The 22,330-nt window shown below is 49.4% G+C and overlaps 2 protein-coding genes across 3 annotated transcripts; both read left to right on the forward strand.

Moving 5' to 3' along the window:
• Positions 1-1,846: 1,846 nt before the first annotated feature.
• On the forward strand, positions 1,847-16,572 carry ABCF2 (ATP binding cassette subfamily F member 2). Of its 2 annotated transcripts, none has more exons than XM_081799836.1 (15): positions 1,847-2,009; positions 2,669-2,867; positions 7,143-7,355; positions 7,850-8,032; positions 8,116-8,287; positions 9,652-9,747; positions 10,561-10,663; positions 12,073-12,168; positions 12,557-12,676; positions 12,764-12,853; positions 13,223-13,333; positions 13,966-14,028; positions 14,227-14,355; positions 15,027-15,230; positions 15,949-16,572. In XM_081799836.1, the coding sequence occupies exons 2-15, from the start codon at positions 2,711-2,713 to the stop codon at positions 16,084-16,086; spliced, it is 1,875 nt and encodes a 624-aa protein (XP_081655962.1). In that variant the 5' UTR covers positions 1,847-2,009; positions 2,669-2,710; the 3' UTR covers positions 16,087-16,572. The 2 variants fall into 2 exon arrangements, with proteins under 2 accessions (XP_081655962.1, XP_081655963.1); XM_081799837.1 differs by lacking the exon at positions 1,847-2,009 and adding an exon at positions 2,278-2,570.
• A 274-nt stretch (positions 16,573-16,846) lies between these two features.
• Positions 16,847-21,828, forward strand: H2BK1 (H2B.K variant histone 1). The gene is made up of 2 exons (XM_081799838.1): positions 16,847-19,564; positions 21,558-21,828. The coding sequence occupies exons 1-2, from the start codon at positions 19,433-19,435 to the stop codon at positions 21,792-21,794; spliced, it is 369 nt and encodes a 122-aa protein (XP_081655964.1). The 5' UTR covers positions 16,847-19,432; the 3' UTR covers positions 21,795-21,828.
• Positions 21,829-22,330: the final 502 nt, after the last annotated feature.

Below are 22,330 nucleotides of genomic sequence, written 5' to 3' on the forward strand. Positions count from 1 at the left end.
CTTGCTGTGCTGAGGGAGACTCTGCCCAGCAACTGTTGATCATGGGAAATCATGGATGTGATTGGTTGCTATGTGGGTGGCTTCAGAGAAGTAGCTGGTTAATCTTTCTCTGGCCATCCCAAGCCATTTTACAAACCAGAAAATTCCAGCCTCAAATCCCAGCACTGTCTCCTACCAGCAGTGTTGTTTTATTAACAGCTCTGTGCTTTTGTTTTTAATCTGCAAAATGGTAATAATACCCACCTCAGAGTTTGGGAGGGGGGATTAAATGGGACAGCATAAATGTAAGAGCATAATAAATGTGAGTTTTCTGTAACCTGCCTGTAACTACACATTTTAATGAGGCTGGGAGAGGGAGGCATATTGTCGACAGTGCTCCCAAGAGGCTAGGTGCTTGGATGAGTGATTTTATGTGATCCACAACCATATATAACTTCTCTGCTTCATAAAGAAAGGCTTTGCAGGGGCGCCTGGGTGGCTCAGTAGGTTAAGCATCTGCCTGCGGCTCAGGTCATGATCTCAGGGTCCAGGGATTGAGCCCCCAATGCACGGCTCTCTGCTCAGTGGGGAGTCTGCTTCTCTCTCTGCCTACCCCTCCCCCTGCTTGTGAGTGCGCACTCTCTGACAAATAAATAACATCTTTAAAAAAAAAAAAAATGGTCTTTCTTAATTGTGAGCTCCCTGAGGTCAGGGAATAACTTGTCTCCATTACAACTCCAGTATCTAGCTCTGAGCCTGACATATGATGGGCACTTAAATTGGTGGAGGATATTCTAGAAAAAGCTATACTCAAGGCATGAAGGCATGAAATAGCAAGGCTTACTTGAAATACAAGTAGACCCTAGTGGAGCATCAAGTTTGAAGAGGAAAATTAGTTCATTCCATGGGAGAAGAGTGAGCGCTCTCTCTTTTTTTTTTTTACTGAGGTGGGGGCACTTTTGGAGAATGTGCTCAAAGGGATTAAAAGCTTCATTTGCCTCCCTCTAGCAGTATCACTGACAGTGGGGCGCCGCTGATCAAAATCCTGGAGAAGTAACAGGGATCACAAAAGGTCTTCCTTGTATTTGAGGCTACAAATTTGGGATTTACAATGTGGGCGATGAGAAGTCCGTGAGGGATTTTAAACAGTAAGACTCAAGAGGAAAAAAAAGGGCAAGGTTACAAGCCTAACTGGTGATACAGCTAAACTCAGGAAAGGGGTCTTTTTTTTTTTTTAACTTCAGAACTCTTACCAGCAGACTTACACAGCTTTCATGGAAATCTAACAATTCTGGAGTGTGTAGGCTAAGCGGCAAAGGTTCAGGAACAACGTTCGGCACCCTCTAAAAGTTTGGTTAACACAGGACCAGCATCTAAAATCTCGGTTCCATAAAACGAGGACGCCTTTCTTTCAAAGAGGAACTCTGTTCTTCGCATCATCTTCGTCGTGACGCGCCTCCTTCTCGACCCTCTCTTCCCAGTCGCCTCACTCTTCCTCCTCCTTCCTCCTCCTTCTCCCTCCACCTCTCTCCTCTCCTCCTCTCTCCTCTCCTCTCCCCATTGTTTCGACCCACTCCCTCCTGACGCATGCTGGGAAGTGTAGTCGCTCGCCCTGCTGTTTGAGCCGGCGGGGCGGCCCTATAAACTCAGTATCTGCACATAACTCAACACATTTTTTGAGAGGTGGGGTAAAGCCTGGTAAGGCCCAGCCCCTTATCCGAGGAGCAGTCTGGGAGTTGCAGTTTCCAGTCCCCAAAGCGGGCAGGTTGGGGGCCGGCTCTTGGACTCTAATCACCCCCATCCTCGCTCATCCTGATGACGTCACGTGAGCCCGGCAGGTCCCTGCGATAGACGGTAGTTCTCGAGGAGGGGTCTCCGCCCTGGCTGCCGCGACTCGAGAACAACACTTCCCAGGAATCTGCGCGGCGGCGCGCCGACAGCCGCGCGATGCCGTGATTGGCTGGTGAGCCGGCCGCACGCGGAGCCCAAGGAGCAGCTCTGTTGCGACAGAGGCCGAGCGGCGAGGCCCAGTGAGTTGGGGGAAGGGGCGCCGGGGGGAGGGTGCTGGCCGGTGAGGGGGGAGGGAAGAAGAGAAGAGGGAGGAGGGATGGGGTCGGGATGGAGGAGGCTGCGGAAGAGAAGAAAGGGCCCAGGGAGAGACGCTGACGGGCGGGGGCTGGGGAAAGTCCCAGGGGTGGCGAGCGAGGAGACCCTGCGGGGACTCACCGAGGGGAAGACGAGTGCGTCCCGGGAAGAAGCTGGGCCCGACGGCTCGGTGGTGTAGAGGGGGAAACGGAGAGGAGGACTGAGGCAGACGGGAGGAGGAAGCCCGGGAAAGTGAGGTGGCCGGCTGGAGCGCCGAGAGCCAAGTTGTGGGGAAACCGGAGACGGGGACCTCTGCCGAGGGGACAGAACCTGGTCCCTAACTGGAGGCCCTGAAAGGAGGAGCGTTTCCAGAGTGAGGCAGTCCGTGGGGATTGGTGGACAAAGCCTGAGGGAAGAGATGTTAAGATTAGAAGAGCGGCCGAGGACCAGAATTGGCTTGAGAGACCCTGACAAAATTTGGAGCGGCTAGGCATGGGCGGAGCAGGGTATCCGAAGCTTGATAGGAAAATTCCTGAGCGGGATGGAGCAGGGCCCAGGCATTCTACTACAAGTTCAGAATTGTGGGGTATTTGCCTTTCTTCAGGCTCCCTGTAAGAACAGTTTCGTACCCCTGTGGTTCATCACCATGCCCTCTGACCTGGCCAAGAAGAAGGCAGCCAAAAAGAAGGAAGCTGCCAAAGCACGACAGCGGCCCAGAAAGGGACACGAAGAAAACGGAGATACTGTCACAGAACCACAGATGGCAGAGGAGAAAAATGAGGCCAATGGCCGAGAGACCACAGGTGAATTGAGGGAGACGTGGGTTCCTGGGATGGTTGCTACAACTTAATGGATGCCCATACTGGAGTCAGAATCCTGATGCGGGGGGGCACTGGAGAATGTATCTGGTGCCACAAAACTTTTCATGATGAACCAGACCCATAGAATTGGAGCTGTGCCCTTTTGCTATTGATCGGGAAAACCGAACACAAGGTTCTCTCATACCTAGTGGCAAACAAATGTATGGGTATTGTGCTATCTTGGTGCTCTGCATGCTAGCCTGAGGAGGAGGTCAATTCCTTGCCCTTTTCTCATTTTCCATTTCCACACATGGTGGTCAGTGTGCCAGGTTCTTTGCCACATCATACCTCTGGCCTTCCAGGGGTGGTAACTCTACCAAGAGAGAAACTTATGAATTGCTTTTTTGGATTTTTCCTGGGGAAAGATGCTTTTCTGTTATTTATATTTTGGGAAATATTTATTGAGCACTTCTCAAGTGCTAGACACCATGCTACATACTGATGCACTTTGAACTGTCTGCTCTCTGATAACTTACAGTCCAGCTGGGGAAAGATGACAGTGTGTGACACAGAATTTTCCAGGCCCTTGGAAGTCTCTTCCTGACCTTCTTTCTGCCCCTCTGAAAATTCCCCAAACAGACCTGCTCCATCCAGACTATTATTGTGTCTTGACTAGTCATGACATTTTTGCCCTTATACACTAAGGTTCTTTTTTTTTTTTTTAAAGATTTTATTTATTTGACAGAGGGAGACACAGTGAGAGAGGGAACACAAGCAGGGGGAGTGGGAGAGGGAGAAGCAGGCTTCCCACGGAGCAGGGAGCCCGACGCGGGGCTCGATTCCAGGACCCTGGGATCATGACCTGAGCCGAAGGCAGGCGCTTAACGACTGAGCCACCCAGGCGCCCCACACTAAGGTTCTAATGCCACAATTTTTGTGCCAGCTGCATTTGACATTGCTCTCGGGGCCCAGCTCAGGATAGCAAAACTTTCCGCATCAAACCTGACCTTTAAAATAATATCACTCACTATACCCCTGTGCTGTCGTATAGTGTTACTTTTTATGTTGTGTCTTCTGTTTGTTCATCAAAATCATTTGATCTTTGAGTTCGGGGACCACGTTTCTTGGGTTATACTTTTTTGTGGGACTAACCTTGCAGATGGAGATACTAAGTAAATGTTTGAAGAGGAGAGCGAAATTACTAATACAAGTCATAACAGATAGGAATTCAGAAAAGGGGGAGTTAAAAGTGATTGAGAGGAGAGAGCTGAGTGGTAGGAATTGTCTCCAAAATAAGAATTATGGGAGAAAGCTGGTGCAGTAAGGTCAAGCCACAGGGAAGTTTTATTCCTGGCCAGAGTAGTGGAGGATTGCCAAGTTGAAAATGATGGGAGTGAATGAGGAGGCTGAGTTGTGATCTCTAAAATAGAGAGGTGGGGTCCCGTCTAGGTCCTCAGGAACCATGGTGAAGCAGTGTCTCTCATCAGCTTTCTCGCTGAATTGGAAAGGTAGCAAAGTGAATCCTACTTGAGACTATTGTCCACTGTTCCCATTACAAATTTCTTCTTCACTTTTGCCCCTTGGAAAATAGGATTTCCAGGGAACCCAGCTGTGGTATCCCCATCTCAGTAATAGGAGAGCTTTAGTTTTCACCTTTCTTCTTCAGGCAGCTGCTGTTCTGAAATGTGACATCTGTTTTCTTTCCAACCCTCTTAAAACATTTCTTATTATCAGGGACCCATGTCGTTTCTGCTCCCTCTCCCAAGACTGAGTCCTCTCTCCTCTCTAAGTTTGAGATTACTTGATGCTGCAGGTCACCATTCTCCAACCTTTACTGATTGCCATTGTCACACAGTCTTCCTTAGGTAGTAAGGTATGGAAAGATCGAAATAAATATCAAAGAAAGTGACCTCTGACAGCTTAACCTTTAGAATGTGAGACTCTTCAGGACAGACGCTGGAGTTCAGCTTGTCCTCTTGTTTGGGAAATGAGTAGAAAGGGACTTCTTGTGAAATCTACAGTATTCTTCTGATGAAGTTTATTCCAGAATCCCTTTTCCATCTATTCAGTACTGTTCACTTGTCTTTAAGTGACAAGTGTTCCCTGGGATGCTGTAGGCTTGGAAAATGAGGTCTGTTTTAAGTCTCTTACTTTCGAAGCTTGGAAGGTGACTTAGGTCCTAGATGCTGTAAACTAGAAGAGGTCAAGAGAAAAGAGTATATAGCTTTTCCTTAATTTTGATCTTCCTCTTGCCTGAGCAGATGGAGAGCTAGACCAGGGATCGGCAAACTTTTTCTATAAAGATCCAGATAGTAAGTATTTGTAGCTTTGTGAGCCGTATGGTCTCTGTCGCAGCTGTTCAGCTCTGCCATTGTAGTGGAAAGCAGCCACAGACACTCTGCAAATGATGAGCGTGGCTGTGTTCCAGTAAAACTTTATAAAAACAGGCAGTTGGCCAAATCTGGCCAGGCTTTTTTTAAGCTACCCCGCGCCTAAGCTAAGAATGGTTTTCTACATTTTTTAAAGTGGTTACATTTCAAACGTCTTGATTTTGCCACTTAGCCCATAAACCCTGAAATATTTAGCATCTGGCCCTTTAAGAAAAAGTTTACTAACTCCTGATCTAGATCATAAACTTCTTCTTACTCCCATCTTCTCAGCATCTAGAATAGGGATTGGCATGAAGCGGAGTTGTGGGAAGCCTGAGAACTCAACCACGTAGAAAAGAGACTGGAAGTTCCTTCATTCAGTAAAAACAAGAACTTTGATCTCCATTCAAAAAGTAGTCGTCAGGCACTTTTATTGATGACACACTGTACTGGGAGCTGAGGTGGATATGGAGTGCCTGCCATCTGTCTAGAGGAGCAGTCCCTGCCCTTAGTGTGGACTCCCTGAAGGTAGAGCGGGTTAGTCCCAAGGTGGGTAATGGCGCCAGCACTAGAAATCACGTGACGGGGGGGGTCTTCAGAGAGTGATCTCAGACTGAGCACCCCTCACCCTCTCTCTTGGAGTTGCTGTCCCCAAGGAGAGCGCTCTCTTCACCCCTCTACCCCATCTTTATTCCTCCTGAGGACAAGCACATAGTCTTTTCTCATTGCAGGGATTCTGTAAAATCACTAAGGGAACATAGGTAAGGGAGACAAAGACTAAAAAACACCAGAAGATTCTCATAGTAGTGGAACTTCGTGTATAACTCCTGACTCCTTCCCAAAAAGGTAAATAAACAGCCTTATTCTCTTTTGGAAGAAGCTTACCAGGACTCCGTCTGCCCCCATTTCTGTCCCACTTCAATAATACTTCATGGGCACCTTCCTTTGTGTAAAGGTAGTAAGTATAGTGACGTAGGTAAGATCATCTGGTTCAAATTCTGGCTCTGTCACTTACTAACTAGCTTTTTTTTTTACTAACTAGCTTTTTTGACCTGGGCTGTGTTATTTAACCTCTTCATTTATAAAACAGGGATTATAAGTATGTATCTTACACGTGTTGTAAGGACTAAGCTAGCTGGGGAATGATGATGTGGCACAGTCTCGCACAGAGTAAACTCAACATTGAATCGCCATTAATATTAATCATTCTTCCCAAGCTAAAGATGTACTCCTGCCTGAGAAACCACAAAGGCACAACAGCCCACGGTCAGTTTGCATCTCTGAAACCCTCCAGATTTGGGAACATCTGGTTTTCCCAGCCTTGGCTTCCCGTGTGTGTTGATCCCTTTATGCATTTTCTCACATTGGTCCCTTCTGTGCTGCTTAGAAGCATATCTGGAATATGGAATTCCACTAGGTCATGGAATAGCAGAATTGCACTTCTGTAGCATGTGCTTTCTTTTGGGTTTTAGGACTGATTCTTTAACACACACACATGAAGGAAAATTGGGAGTTCTAGCCATTCCCCTCATGCATTTATGTCATTTAAGAACAAGAGATGTTAGAATTAAAAGAACTAAGTTGTGAAGTAAAAAGTAGTCCATGAAAGGAGGGTATTCGGACAGATCTGTATACAATGTATACACTCGGTAAAGCTTGTGAAGTCAGCTCCACTTGATCTTGAACCCAGGTCCTGCAGGGCATGCCTTTTTCAGCATTTGGGTCTTCGTATGATAACATTTGGTCACCTGAGGAAGGGGCAAAAACCTCCAATGCCCAAACAGGGACTTGAACCCTGGACCCTCAGTTTAAAAGGCTGATTCTCTACTAACTGAGCTGTCTGAATGCTCTTTTAGTGTGAGGGCGGGGTCTCTCTTACCCTCTTCCCAAACTTCTTTCCTGTCTCCAGAAGTGGATATGCTGACAAAGGAGCTAGAGGACTTTGAGATGAAGAAAGCTGCTGCTCGAGCTGTCACTGGTGTCCTTGCCTCTCACCCCAACAGTACCGACGCCCACATTATCAACCTCTCCCTCACCTTTCATGGTCAAGAGCTGCTCAGTGACACCAAACTGGAATTAAACTCAGGCCGTCGTTATGGCCTCATTGGCTTAAATGGAATTGGTGAGGCCCTTGGAAGGCGAGGTGGGAGGTATCTCTCCTTGGCTCGTCTGTCACTCAGCAAGCATTTACTTAGCACCAGCTATGTGCAAAGCAAGGAGTTTACAATATGGGTGGGAGACCACATATGTCCAGGGAAAAGGAACTAGCAGTACAGAGCAGTATGTGGTAAGTACCACATGAGTAGTTACAGATAGTAGGTGCTGGAGAAGTGGGTGGGAGGGACAGCGCTGGTGGTGTGTGAGGCCGCTGTAAGTGATCTGACTGGACGGAAGAGGGGTGGGACAAGAACTGGAGGAAAGTTGGAAAGGTAGCACCAGAAAGCAGGGGGGTGGGGGTAACTAATAGTAGGATTTAAACAAATGAAAGGAAGGAAGGAAGGTACTAAAAACAATGGTGAGGTCATGGTTTGGCTGGAGTGGAGGAACTGGTACAGCAGAATGATAGGCAGACCTGTGCGGAGTGTCCTCTTCCCATTCTTTGCCTGCTCTTCTCAGGAAAGTCCATGCTGCTCTCTGCTATTGGGAAACGGGAAGTGCCCATCCCTGAGCACATTGACATCTACCATCTGACTCGGGAGATGCCCCCTAGTGACAAGACACCCTTGCAGTGTGTGATGGAAGTCGACACAGAGCGGGCCATGCTGGAGAGGGAGGCTGAGCGGCTGGCTCACGAGGATGGTAGGGCTCCAGACCTAGGGGTGGGGGTGGACCTCCTCCCAGGGAAGGCCCAGGGAGCCTCACGAACCATTCACTGCCCACAGCGGAGTGTGAGAAGCTCATGGAGCTCTACGAGCGACTGGAAGAGCTGGATGCCGACAAGGCGGAGATGAGGGCCTCACGGATCTTGCATGGACTGGGTTTCACTCCTGCCATGCAGCGCAAGAAGCTGAAAGACTTCAGTGGGGGCTGGAGAATGAGGGTTGCCCTTGCCAGGTGAGTTCCTTCCTCCTTCTCTACCCTCTGTAGCTCCCCATTTCCCTCAGGGTTGAATGCTTACTCCAGTGGAACTGTTGAGAACAGGGGTCAGTGGTCAGTAACAAGACATCAGCGGTGTGGAGGGGGGTGGTGTGCTTGGGCTAATGAGTGAGCTTCCTGACTGAAGTGATCATTGTTGGATTTCTGGCACAGTGTTTGGGAATCCTAGGATCAGCCCTAGGTAAAATGGTAACGTAGGTCCATTTCTTTCTTCCTGACTCCCATCCTTTCCTTTTTTGTGTTTCAGTCCTGATCCTTGCTATATAAGGATAAAATAGATTAGGTAGTTACTAAGTAATTCGTCCTTATCTCTTGTGACCTGGACCCAAAGTGAGTTTGTAGAGACCATCGTTCCCTCAGCAGTCCCCCCAGAAAGTCCCCATAGGTGCTCCCTTACCCCACTGTTCTCTGCCAAGTAAATTGGTGAGGTTTGAGATGCTGCTTTAGCGAGGCTTTCTGTGTGTGCCTTAGACCATGAGAGCAGTGGTTCCACGTGCTAGCAGGGATTAGCTACCTCCGATTCCCCTAGGGAGCTTTAGAAGTACAGATTTCCTAGCCTCTTCTTCACATCCGTGCACTTGGAATACTGGAATTTGGTGCCTGGAAATCTTATTTCTAAAAAGCTCTGCAGTATGGTGACTGCGGGTATAGGATCCAGTGCTATCCCCTTGCTTCTGCTGACTTGAGATTCCACCTAAGAAGAGAACATTTTTTGGCCTCCTTGCTAAAGTCTGGCAACCCCATTGGATAAGTTTAACTTGAATACTTTTTGCTTTAGCAATTTGTTTCCTCTCTCCTTTTGTCTTCCTGTTGGTCACCAACTTCAGCATAAAAGACTTTCCAGACTCATAAGGACTTTTACAACCTTATCCTCAAACTGCGCCATCTTTGTGCTTCTCAGCGCTGTTTTCTGCCTTTTCATCTCAGCTCTGGTTTCTCTCTTCGTTCTCCCCTTTCTTTTCTTTTTCTTTTTTTTTTTTTTTTAAAGATTCTATTTATTTATTTGAGACAGAGAGAATGAGAGACAGAGAGCATGAGAGGGAGGAGGGTCAGAGGGAGAAGCAGGCTCCCTGCCGAGCAGGGAGCCCAATGCGGGACTCGATCCCGGGACTCCAGGATCATGACCTGAGCCGAAGGCAGTCGCTTAACCAACTGAGCCACCCAGGCGCCCGTTCTCCCCTTTCTGTGAAGGTATAGAACCTAGAATTGATTTCAGGACTGAAGCCAGGCCTGACCAGAGTTGCAGGTAGCAGGCAGGGCAGTCCCCTCCTGTGTAGCCCCCAGCAGACTGAAGGGGCTCTGTCTCCTTTCCTATTCTTCAGAGCCCTCTTCATTCGGCCCTTCATGCTGCTCCTGGATGAGCCCACCAACCACCTGGACCTCGATGCCTGTGTGTGGTTGGAAGAAGAATTAAAGACGTAAGGGGCTGGGGATGGGGGTTGGGAGTGGGCAGGTCCTGAAGGGGGGATTTGAGCAGAGTCTAAAGGAAATGGATGCTTGGAAACTGCAGTGATAGGGGAGCCGTGAGAAAAGGAACTGATGCAAGGCTGGGTGAAGGCCAGATTGAAAAAATGGTAAGCACCTTTAGGGCAGGCCTTTTTGTTTGATTGGTTATTTTTAGTCTGAAATGTGCCAGTTGTTTTTTTAACTTTCTTGGTTCTTCCCATTTAAAATACAACACCTTCATATTTCATACATGTCTTTAGACAATATTTTTCCTTAATTGTATTTCTACGCATCGTGTAAAGAGGGGACTCCCACTTAAGATCATGATGCAGTGACATATGGCTAAAGAGCTGAATAACTGGAATATTGTACCAACTCTGAGGGCAGGCTTTTAGTGGTCTCTGCAATGACTTGGTAACGTCTTTCAAAAGGCAGAGTATAGTGATTTTTATCGGACCTGTTCAGTTCTTCCCACCCATTAGAGACATTTATGGATATGTTTGTGTAATATGCTTATTTTTACCATCAGTGGCAAACTACCATCTCCACCCCATTCTGCTGAACATTAGAACAAAAGATTGAGGAAACTCAGAATGAAAGGCATCAAAGTGTCATTACAGGTGGATTGTGCCCTGGTGGCCTGGGAGCAGGGAATTGGCTGTTAAATCTAAAGGGTGCTCCAGCATAAGGATGGGAAAAGATGAAGGTTGTCTGGGCCTCTCAGTTCCCCTGTTGTGGACCGTCACAGTTTTGAGTACCTCCCTGACTGGTTCTCTGCTTTACAGTTTTAAGCGCATCCTGGTCCTCGTCTCCCATTCCCAGGACTTTCTGAATGGTGTCTGTACCAACATCATTCATATGCACAACAAGAAGCTGAAGTATTACACGGTGAGTGGGCCGCAGCTTCTCCACGGCAACCTCTGTGCTTATCAGCTCCTTGAAGCTCTCCTTTAAAAAAAACAAAACAAAACGGACTTAGTAGCCCTTTTCTACCTGTTGCTATAAGAAGATGTAGACAAGGAGTCCTGCAGCCTGTTCTATTTTAGTCTCAAAATAGTTGCTCTCAGGTTGTAGGCCATCGATTGGCAGCCTGTGTACGTGGTGTGTATTTGCTTTTTGGTAAAGAGGCTGACTTTTCATGGTGCCCGGGCAGTCCCTGTTGCTCCCTGCCTTCTTGAATGACTACTTAACTCTGCTTCATGACAGCACATTTACCCCTCCTTCCATGAAGAATGGGAGTCAGGATCTCAACAGCCCACTTGTCTGCCTTTCCTTTTCATTTTCTATATTTCAAAAAAGGAAAGAAAATAGAAGTCTTTTTCATTCATACTTATGCTCACTGTGGGAGTATTAATAATTTCTTGTATAGTCTTCCAGAGATTTCATGTGTACTTGCAAGGATTTGTGGAAAATTTCATGTATACATATCAGAGCTGTAATGTTAATAATTGTTCTCTTCTATAGGTTGCTTTTACATTTTAATGTATCTTGTACTGCTTCCCATATGAATATGCATAGAGCTACCTCATTCTTTTCAGTAATTGCATAGTATTTCTTTGTGTAGCTATCTAGTAACTTATTTGTCAGGCCCTTTTTGATGAATATTTAGGTTGAGTCCAATTTTTTGCAGATAGAAACCATGGCAGTCCAATTGTGCAGTGTTTGCTACGTCCTAAATCTGATTGGTCTACTGTCTTCCCTTCTGGGTGCAGTTTCTGTAGCCTACATGGGGCTTCACCCTCTAAGCAGGGTGGGGAGGAGTAGAAGGTGCTCTTGGAAGGCTGTGAGCCTCGTGATGTCCGTATGAGTTATGGTCAGGACTGCTGCCAGTGCTGTGGGTGTCTTTATGGCTAACCTGAAGATTTGCTCTGGAGTCCTGCTCTGGCTAAGCTAAGAGTGAGAGGCACACAATTAGAAAGATCTCCGATTCTGGGTTAGGGTATGCTTTGTTCATGTACTTCCTCTTTCCCTACCGCACAGTCTTTTTTTTTTTTTTTAAAGATTTTATTTATTTATTTGAGAGAGAGAATGAGATAGAGAGAGCATGAGAGGGGGGAGGGTCAGAGGGAGAAGCAGACTCCCTGCTGAACAGGGAGCCCGATGCGGGACTCGATCCCGGGACTCCAGGATCATGACCTGAGCCGAAGGCAGTCGCTTAACCAACTGAGCCACCCAGGCGCCCTACCGCACAGTCTTATAGGCAGGGCCAAGTCAGATGCCACCCCGCATCCCCCTAAACCCTGAGAACCAGGACCGAGGTTAAAGCTGCCTGCCTTGCCTGGCACATTTCTCTGCAGGGTAATTATGATCAGTATGTGAAGACACGGCTGGAGTTGGAGGAGAACCAGATGAAGAGGTTTCACTGGGAGCAAGATCAGATTGCACACATGAAGGTAAGAGCTGAGCTCACATTCTCCAGGAGAGTTGGATGAGGGTATTTGGGGAATTTAGGGGTGCTGGAAATCAGGAAGACATCCTCAGTATCTACCCCATGTTTATTTTTATTTATTTATTTTTTTTAAAGATTTTATTTATTTGACAGAGAGAGAGAGAGAGCGAGAGAGGGAACACAAGCGGGGGAGCGGGAGAGGGAGAAGCAGGCTTCCTGCCGAGCAGGGAGCCCGATGTGGGGCTCGATCCCAGGACCCCGGGACCATGACCTGAGCCGAAGGCAGACGCTTAACGACTGAGCCACCCAGGCACCCCAGTATTTACCCCACATTTAAAATGAGTTGTTTGGCACCTGCCCATACTCCAAGCCCCATTTCTGGTCTCTTTCAGAACTACATTGCTAGGTTTGGTCATGGCAGTGCCAAGCTGGCCCGGCAGGCCCAGAGCAAGGAGAAAACACTACAGAAAATGATGGCATCGGGACTGACGGAGAGGGTCGTGAGCGACAAGGTGGGGTCTGCTTCGGTAAAGTTAGTGGCCTACGGTGAGGTGGATAAGATACAACCTAACTTGATAAACGCCCTCTCCTCTTCCTAGACACTGTCATTTTATTTCCCACCATGTGGCAAGATTCCTCCACCTGTCATTATGGTGCAAAATGTGAGCTTCAAGTATACAAAAGATGGGGTGAGTACTCCTGTGTGGTTGGGAGGCTGGGGTGCATTTTACAAGGTGAGCATCAACTGGCTGAGAGAGTCTGCTATTCTCTGCTGAAGCCATCTGCTAACCCACGTGGTCACGGGATATTTCAGACATGGTAGCTTAGGTGCCTCATCCAGGGTCTCATGGTGACCCCTCTTCACGTGCTTGGGAGGATAACTGCTCAGCTGAGTGGGTGGGTGGAAGCAGTGGGTTGGGGTCTGCTAGGAGAGCTGCCTCCCTCCTCCACACCCCCACCACCGGTGGTGACTGGGGAAATGGCGGGGTTATCAACCAGCCAAATTGATTGATGGGTAACCTAGCCTCGTATTGATCTCTCTCTCACACCCACCCCAGCCTTGCATCTACAACAATCTAGAATTTGGTATTGATCTCGATACGCGAGTGGCTCTGGTGGGGCCCAATGGAGCAGGGAAGTCAACTCTTCTGAAGCTGCTAACTGGAGAGGTATGGTGCCAAGTTGGCGTGTGGGATTTCTAAGAGTAGGTACTTACTGTGTCTGAGGAAGAGGGAAGGTGTGCAGGGGCCACTGTGCTTGGAGGGGCTGAGCACACCAGTGGGGAGTGAGCCAGCTTCTGGGGTGGGGGATGTCACTGGCAGTGCTGACGTTTGGAGCTGTTTTCTCAGAGGGAGGGAGGGAAGGAGGATCTGTGTGTGTGTGTGTGTGTGTGTGTGAGAGTGTGAGAGAGAGAAAACATGCATGTGTCTCAACATTTTTCCTTGTTTTCAGTTAGAGCCTTTAGAGGAACATGTGCATTTAGAGACAATGTTTTTGTTTGAGAAAACCTATGTTGTAGGTATGTCCAAGTCCTTTGTTTTACAGGTCGTGCATTCTATAGTAGACATTTAATTACTAAGTATCTTTGCTCCCCTTGAGAACATCTGTTTCAGTGTAGCTTCCCAAATGTTTTTAGAGTGTCCAGATTAGCAGTCTGTGAGGTGGTGTAGATTCTGTTTAGGAAATTCTGCATCTTGTTCAGTGAACATATGCTTATTTTCCTACTCTGCTCATGTCTGCTTCTGACCGAGTTTCCTATTCTATGTGCTTATCTTTCCACCTAATACTCTTTTCTTTTTAGCTACTACCCACAGACGGGATGATCCGAAAACACTCTCATGTGAAGATAGGGCGTTACCATCAGGTAAAGGCCTTGGGGTATGGAATGGTGTCCAGGGTGTGGGAAGGGGGCTGCGTGTGACCAAGTCAGCTTTTGCCTGCTTCTCCTGGAATCTTGAACAGGTGCCTGGGTAGAGGTAGAGTTACTCAGCAGTTAACCCAGCAGGGTTCCTTTTGAAGTGGGACACCAGTCACATCTGAGTGAATTCTCTTTTTCCTGTAGCATTTACAAGAGCAGCTGGACTTAGACCTCTCACCTTTGGAGTACATGATGAAGTGCTACCCAGAGATCAAGGAGAAGGAAGAAATGAGGAAGATCATTGGTCGATATGGTCTCACTGGGAAACAGCAGGTCAGCGAAGGGGATGTGGGGAACAACCCCAGATAACTGGGAGATTGTGCCTGTGTGGTTAGGAAACACTGTTCTGGCCACCTGGGGTCTCTTTTTTTTTTCCCTCAAAGTAGGTGCCACACCCAACGTGGGGCTTGAACTCACAACCCTGAGATCAAGAGTTGTCTGCTCTACTGAAAAGTGTCTTCCTTTGATTCTAGCATCCAAGAGAACCCACTAGGTTTCCTTTGCCCTAGGTTGTATGCAGTTTAGTATTCAGGTCTCCTTACGAGGGAGCGGCAGGGATAGCATGCCAGTCTCTGACATGCCCTGGTCCCAGACTAGCAAGATAAACTGTAGTGCTTGAGGGCAAAGGAAATTGGAACCTAGAAAACAAGTTCCTGGATTCAGATCTGGATTGGGGAGCCACCAGATTGTTCCAATTAGTTACGATGTAAGTGCCGAGAGAGAGCAAGAGGTATGGCCTTAGTGATGGTAGGCGCTTCCGGCTTCCACATCTCCCCCTACAGGCCTGGAGAGACTGCCAGCTGTGTCACTGTCTCCCTCTGTGATCTTGGGCCTTCCTTTTTGTAGAATGGTGATAACATTAATGGAGGAGCAGTGGGGAGGGGTGAGTCATGCTGTGTGGTCGGAGTAACACCAAGTTCTATAAATGTCACGGTTCCACTCAGGTGAGCCCAATTCGGAACCTGTCTGATGGGCAGAAGTGCCGAGTGTGTCTGGCCTGGCTGGCCTGGCAGAACCCCCACATGCTCTTCCTGGATGAGCCCACTAATCACCTGGATATTGAGACCATCGACGCCTTGGCCGATGCCATCAATGAGTTTGAGGGTGGTATGATGCTGGTCAGCCATGATTTCAGACTCATTCAGCAGGTGAGGCCCCTGGCTGGAGTGGGAGTCAGGGCAGAGGGCATCAGGAGGTTGGGTAGAACACAGTCATGGCGTGTGTGTGTGGGGGGGGCACTTAATACATGTTTATTGGATGTGGGAAAAGGTCTCAGGGCGTAAACAGGGTGATGAGGACCAGATTTTATGGCTCTCTGAGAAACTTAGAAATTCTTAATAGAAATACTTCATTTTTTTCAGTGGTTATTTGGGGATGTTAGCCTATTTGACATTTGGCATTTTTTTAGCCAGAATTGGTGAGGGAGTCGGGTAGAGAACAGGGTGCTTTTACTATTGCCCCAAGATTCTTTAGCATAGAAATAGTATTATACTAAGGAGGATTTGGATTAGACAAAGGGTTATCACCAGTCATTGCTGGAAAAGCTGCTGGTCATTTCTCTGAAGCTTTGGGGAAAGATGGGGTGGAGAAAAGGAAGCTGAGAGCGAAGCCTCTAAACAGATCTAGGCCCTGTTGGGGAAGTGGAGATGAGGAGACACAGCAGATCTTGGCTTGAAGGGCTCCAGACCTGCTGGCTACAGTACCCTTGGGTTAGGCATCCCAAAGAACCTAGAGATGGTGAAACTGTGAGCTGGATATGGGGCTGGGCGCTGGGGGTTTCTTCCTGGATTCGCCTGACAGTGGTCTTCTGGGCAGGGACGGGGAGAGTGCTGGCCAGGATTATTAAGCCTGAGATTTGCTTTCTAGGTTGCACAGGAAATCTGGGTCTGTGAGAAGCAGACAATCACCAAGTGGCCAGGAGACATCCTGGCCTACAAGGAGCACCTCAAGTCCAAGCTGGTGGGCGAAGAGCCCCAGCTCACCAGGAGGACCCACAATGTGTGAGCCCCTGCCCGGACGGGGCCGGGACTCTGGGGCCACACTCCTGCATTGCTGCAATACCGCTCCCCAGCCCCTCCCCTGCCCCCACCTGCCTTAGCTGCACTCTGTGATCTTATCTACAGCTGGACAGTACCTGTCCGTTTCCTGTCCTTCCAGTTACTTTTGTCCATGTCTGGACGCGGCTGGCTCTCCTGCCAGCTCCTTGCTGGTTACTGACCTGATAGTGATGCAGCCAGAGGCACCTGAGGGTTAGCCCAAGGGCCCACATCCTGGGTTGGCCTGTGAAAGAGCTTAGGGTCCTCGTTTTCTGGGTTTTGGTGATGTTGGAGGAATACCCCCCAGCCCACCGCCCCCATTCCTTTCTGCTTCTGGTTTGGAGCTCTGGGCCAGGGCTTTAGTCCTGGTCGGTTTTTAAATAATTATTTAACAGTGTAACTTTTAGACCTGCGTGACATCTGCAAAGTGTCCAATAAAGAAAGAAGCAGCCATGGTCCCTACCTTCCTTTTCTGGTCTCTGGGCCCTTCACTTCCCTCCTCCCTGCAGGGCCAACACACTTAAGAGCTTGGGTGGGAATTGGTGGGATGGATGCAGACTAAAGACTCGTCTTTAGGAGCTGGAATAACTCTCCTTCCTTTGATTTGAAATTGTGCCTTGTGTTAGGCTGTTGTCTCACAACACACATCAGAATCACCTGGAAGACTCATTAGATCACCAGTCACTGGGTCTTGCCTCAGGGTTTCTGGTTCAATAGGTCGGGGGTGAGACCAGGAATTAAAGCATTTCTTACAAGTTTCCAGGTGCTGCTGATGCTGCTCGTCTGGGGCTCGAACTTTGAGAACCACTCTCCTGAGACATGTTTTTCAGAGTGGTCTGAGGCTCCCTTGCTGCGACCTGCACCACAACACTTGGAGCAGGTGGTGCTTGTTAAAATGCAGATCCCCAGGCCCCAACCTATTGATTCCATTTGGTGGGATGGGAGAGATGCAGAAATGGTCTGGAGTCTGCATTTTTCACACTGAAGTTTGTGAACCACCACTCCTGGGTGGGATACAGGAATTCTTGGTATTTTATCTGTCCATGGCCTTAATTTTTGTTAGCGTGGTCTCATTTACTTCCCGGCCAGGGCCCTGCATGACCTATCTGAACTTGAATAGCACTTGCAACCTTTGTCCATCAGGCACACCGGTGGCCATCTGTACTGATGCGGATTCATCATACCACCTCAGCAGCCGTCCCTGTGGGGAAACCTACACAGCCATGAGTTTTCAGTGCTGATTACAGTCCATCTAATCGGTCCCAGATGGTGTCTCAACCCCTAAGGAGCTCACGATCTAATGGGGAAACCAACACTGACTAGAGAACACGATGGCATAAATCAGATGCTCAGTTGTGACTTGTTAGGAGACACAGAAGGATTCGAAAGGGGGGAAGGTTTCTTGTGAGTAGCTATCTAGAAAGACAGGATTGGTGCTCTAACTTGAAAGATGAATAGGACCTCAGATGGCCCTGAAGTCCGAGAGCGGCCCTGGGCAGGCGGAATGATGAGAGTGAACGTGAGGTGAGAAGCTGCAGCCGAGCCCTCGGCGGCGAGGCTGGAGTGAGGCTCACACTCCAACCCTGAGGGGCCTGGCTTCGTTGCTTTGTGCCTTTGTGCCTAAGTCAGTCTGCTCTGAGTATCCAGAAACAGGTAGGGGGGAGAATGGCCTCAAGAATGAGCTGCTGGGATGATGGGAACAGAGAGGAGAACTTCTGCTACTTCAGCCAAGGGAGATCCTGGGTATGTTCGTACCAATTCCCTTTGAAGTCCCTCAGGGTCTTCAGTGTAGAATACTTGAGGTGCTAAGTAAGGTTTCAGAACTGGAAGAATCGAAGCAGGCTATTCAGCTTGCCTGTCCCCCCACCCCTCAAAAAGCCAATTTCAAAAACTTCAAGAATGCTTAAAAAGCCCACTATATATATATATATATATATATATTTCTACAAAAGCCTAAAATTAGCAGTGCTTTATTTTGCATTAAGAATTCCCTCCCGGTCCTCTTAAACCTTAGCACGGAAGATATAGCCGGATGTTGGGAAGCGGGTGAGGAGGTGAGATTAGTGAGGTGTTGGCTGCTCAGGCTTGCTTTCACCCACCCACAGGTGATGCTTGTCTTCACAACTCTCCCCCACCTCCTCCTGATTGGGAAAACCCTCTTTCCCCCAGCCCGTAGCTCTCCTGTTGCTCCAGGTTTCTTTAATCACAGCACTTAAGAACCTGAAATATCATTCACACATAGGTGCAAAGTGAGAACTACTCCGTTGAACAGCTGTCTCTTCCCTTTGCAGCTTCCACGGGGAGCCCACATCACCCGCTTTTATGGAGAGCATCCAGTGTTTCTCTGCTCTGGCTCCTCCAGTCCGCCCAAATGCCCTCCCTGGCAGGCCCTCCCAGCCTGTGGTTTCCTGCTGCCTGCATCTGGTCTAGGCTCAGGTTCTGCTCCACTTCTGCTTTCCGTCCAAGCCTCGCTGTACTCGGCATGCATCGATTCCACTCTGCTTTCTCCACGGATTGTCCTTCTGTCATTCTCCCCAATTAAACTACCCCCCCAACAAGACCAGCGTCAAATTCCCATTCCTTCCATGAAGCTATCTCTGGCTACTGTAGCCATCACTAGTTTTTCTTTTTTTTAAGATTTTATTTTACTTATTTGAGTGAGAGAACAAACGATGGGGAGGGGCAGAGGGAGAGAGAGAGAGAGAGAGAGAGAGAGAAGCAGACTCCCTGCTGAGCAGGGAACCCAACGCGGAGCTCGATCCCAGGACCCTGAGATCATGACCTGAGCTGAAGGCCGACGCTTAACTGATTGAGCCACCCAGGCGTCCCAGCCCTCACTAGTTTTTCTTTTCTGAACTCTCTGTCCCTATACCCCCTCTTCAGTCCTTCTACTCTTTGCTGTGAGCCAGTCTGGCTTCTTCCACTGTATTGTAGGGCGCTGTCGGTGGGGGGGTGGGGTGCCTTGTGTTCCTCCCGATACTCCCCTGCATTTCAAGTGATGCTGAGCACAATGGGTGTAGAGTGATCTCATGGCCTGGTTTGGTGGTGTGTGAACTCTCACAAGTGTGTAGTACGCTGGGAGATGGTGGGGGAGGGCTTCTCATTCAGAGACAGGAAATCACTTGGGGGAGAGGTGGGAGCCATTTGCCTCTTTCAAGATTAACGGAGAGCATGTTCTGGATAGGGATGGGCCAAGCTCCTCCCCCCTCCCACCCTCTCCATCCCAGGTGCTGGCCCCCAGGCCCACCTGGTGGGCAGCTGACTCCATAAAATACCCCAAGGAGCAGGAGGTGGCCGTCAGGAGGAGCAGGAGAATGAGCGCTGAGCATGGACAACAGCAGCAGTCTGGGGGCCGAAGGGGCCGTAGTTCTGGTGAAAAGAAGTCCAGAAGGCGTAGCCGGCGCAAGGAAACCTACTCGATGTATATCTACAAGGTGCTAAAGCAGGTGAGAGTGGGGAGCTAACGTGTGTGCACGCGCGCGTGTGTGGATGTGTGTGGAGTGTACTGGCCAAAGAGCCTTGAGAGAGCACTGGACAGAGAGTCCCGCTCTGTTTACTCCCGGCACTGCGGTGAGTGGCCTCAGGCACGCCGTGCCCCTCTCCACTCGAGCTCAGAGGCCCCTACAACCTCTCGGTATCTGTTGTGCACCTATGATGGGCAGGAGACCTTTAAAGCACACCACCACCGTCCAGAAGCTTCCAGGGCTTTGGACAGACAAGATGATTATGTGGAACATTAGGTGGGACATAATTAAAAGACAGGGAAGACTATAAGAAAGTGTGGGGCTGAAGGGTGATCGAATGCCAAACACGTTACGGTATAAGCAAGAGCTCCTGTTAGTGCTGGCCGGAGCACGGAGTGATGTGTGTGAGCTTAAGTCTTGGGGAAGGCCTTCCAGCCACACAGCACCCAGTCCCTGTCTACTGCACAGAGGAGGAACCTAAGGTCCATAAAGGCTCAGTGCATTGACTGAGTCACATGACCTGACAGCCGCAGAGGTACCCCCCCCCCCGCCCCGGCTCTGAGCAGGCCCCTCACCTACTTCCTGATTGTCCCACCTCTTAACCCACAGGGGCTGTGCATGCTCTCTGTGCATGCCGCCTAGCAGAGCACCTACGAGAAGCACCTACTCCTGGCACTTGCACACTGACAAATATTTGGGGGCATCAGTGGGCACCTGACAACAGTGTGTCAAGGATACAAGGCACCCTGGCCTCCAAGCCTCTGCCCCCTCAGCAGAACCAGGGCCAGGAGCCGGCAGAACAGCTATCTTTGCCTTCCCTGAGTCTCTACAACCTGCCTGGGTCTTACCCCTTTGTGAGAGTAGATGTAGACATGAAGCCTCTCTCCAGTCTGAGTCCCATTAGCAGTTTCAGGGACCTGACAAGCTGGCTCTCTGGGAATGCTTTTGTGGGGTCAGGTTGGGGGCGGAACCAGCACTGTCGTAGACAGGCCGAAGGGCGCAGCAGAGGGCTGACTCCAGTGGCCTGAAGAGCATGGGGGTGGGAGGGAACACTGCTGAGCCCTGCAGCTCCGCCTAACCTTGGACTCAAAAACTGTGAGGCAAGGGTTGGCCCCGGGTTGGACTGGCGAAGGAGAGCTGCTTGCGGGGGAGGGGTCACCCACAGACGGTGAAGCTCACTGTGACCCCCTCAACCCCAAAGAGAAAAAGATGTGATGACAGCATGAGGGGTTCAGGCTCGGATCCCCTGCTGCCGGTGATATCCAGAGGCTGTGGGGAGAGCCCGAGTTCCATTTCTGTCTCCACCACTGGCCTGATGTGTGTCATTGGCAGTTGCCCCTCCCACTTCACGGGGAAAATACTTCCTGTCTGCCCACTCCCACATTCGGATTGTTACCAGGCGCCCACCGCTTGTGTTACTGGAGGTCACCTAGGTCAAAAGCTTGGGTGACAGAGGAGGAAACTGAGGCCCAGAGGAAAGTGCCTCATTGGAGGTCAGGCAGTGACTCACAGGGGTTCTGACTCCTAGTCTGGTGCTGAGATCGTGTCACATGAGTGTGCTCTCCGGACAATAATTTGGTAACAATCTGCCAAGTTAAGTGTGTAAACCCTTGGACCCAGGGGCCGTCCCGCCTCCGGGAACTTCACCGCTAGGAGTCCCTTTCTAAGAGTAACGCCATGCAAATACACTAAACGAGAAAAAGCAAAATGCTGTGTAACTGATTCCATTTGTCAAAGATTGATGCTTACATGTGCTCCTACAAGGAACTTAATAGCATTACTTTTTACAGTTGGGAAAACCTCTTAACTTGGAGATAGTACTAAACAACCCAGCCCCTATTTCCGTGTCTTGGCCTCTGGAGAGAGGCTGGTGAGGCAGCCTTGCAGTCCTGAGCCAGGAGCCGGGGCCGGGGCCGGGGCCCGCCGCGGCAGGCAGAGCCTCCTCCTTAACAGAGTGGTCCCGCTGCTTCTCCAGGTGCACCCAGACATCGGCATCTCTTCCAAGGCCATGAGCATCATGAACTCGTTTGTGAATGATGTGTTTGAACGGCTGGCTGGCGAGGCTGCCCGGCTGGCCCAGTACTCGGGCCGAACCACACTGACATCCCGGGAAGTCCAGACGGCAGTGCGTCTGCTGCTGCCTGGGGAGCTGGCCAAGCACGCCGTATCCGAGGGCACCAAGGCCGTCACCAAGTACACCAGCTCCAAGTGACCCAGGGCCAAACATTAATAAAGAGTGAACTGCTCCCGCGCACTGTGGTGATTTGGAAAGGGGAGGTGTGACGCGGGGCAAGGGTATTGTCACTCTTTATGGCTACAGGGTAGAGTAATACTTATTCATACTTTTTATTTATTTATTTTTTTTTAAAGATTTTATTTATTTATTTGAGACAGAGAGAATGAGAGAGAGAGAGCACATGAGAGGGGGGAGGGTCAGAGGCAGAAGCAGGCTCCCTGCCGAGCAGGGCGCCCGATGCGGGACTCGATCCCGGGACTCCAGGATCATGACCTGAGCCGAAGGCAGTCGCTTAACCAACTGAGCCACCCAGGCGCCCTATTCATACTTTTTAAATACTGCTTTCTGAGTGTGCCCCCTGAGCATCATGTGACAGTGCTTTGTAAACCCACAAAGTTCTAACCGAGCTTTAGCAGGACTTGGGATCTGGATTAGAATCCTCGATCGGCTGTGTGTTAAGTCTTTCAGGCCATGGTTTCATGATGCCTTTTCTGGCAAACTATCATTTTTGT

This window comes from Leptonychotes weddellii, chromosome 12 (genome assembly GCF_054177405.1).
Source record: "Leptonychotes weddellii isolate Sample4059 chromosome 12, ASM5417740v2, whole genome shotgun sequence".
Lineage (NCBI taxonomy): Eukaryota > Metazoa > Chordata > Mammalia > Carnivora > Phocidae > Leptonychotes > Leptonychotes weddellii.

Excerpts from the sequence above, each read along its gene's own strand:
- ABCF2 (XM_081799836.1), top strand. The coding sequence starts at position 2,711 with ATGCCCTCTGACCTGGCCAAGAAGAAGGCAGCCAAAAAGAAGGAAGCT. Across the intron at positions 12,677-12,763 it reads AGAGGGTCGTGAGCGACAAG|ACACTGTCATTTTATTTCCC; the intron begins GTGGGGTCTGCT and ends TCCTCTTCCTAG. Across the intron at positions 15,231-15,948 it reads ATTTCAGACTCATTCAGCAG|GTTGCACAGGAAATCTGGGT; the intron begins GTGAGGCCCCTG and ends TTTGCTTTCTAG.
- H2BK1 (XM_081799838.1), top strand. The coding sequence starts at position 19,433 with ATGAGCGCTGAGCATGGACAACAGCAGCAGTCTGGGGGCCGAAGGGGC. Across the intron at positions 19,565-21,557 it reads TCTACAAGGTGCTAAAGCAG|GTGCACCCAGACATCGGCAT; the intron begins GTGAGAGTGGGG and ends CTGCTTCTCCAG.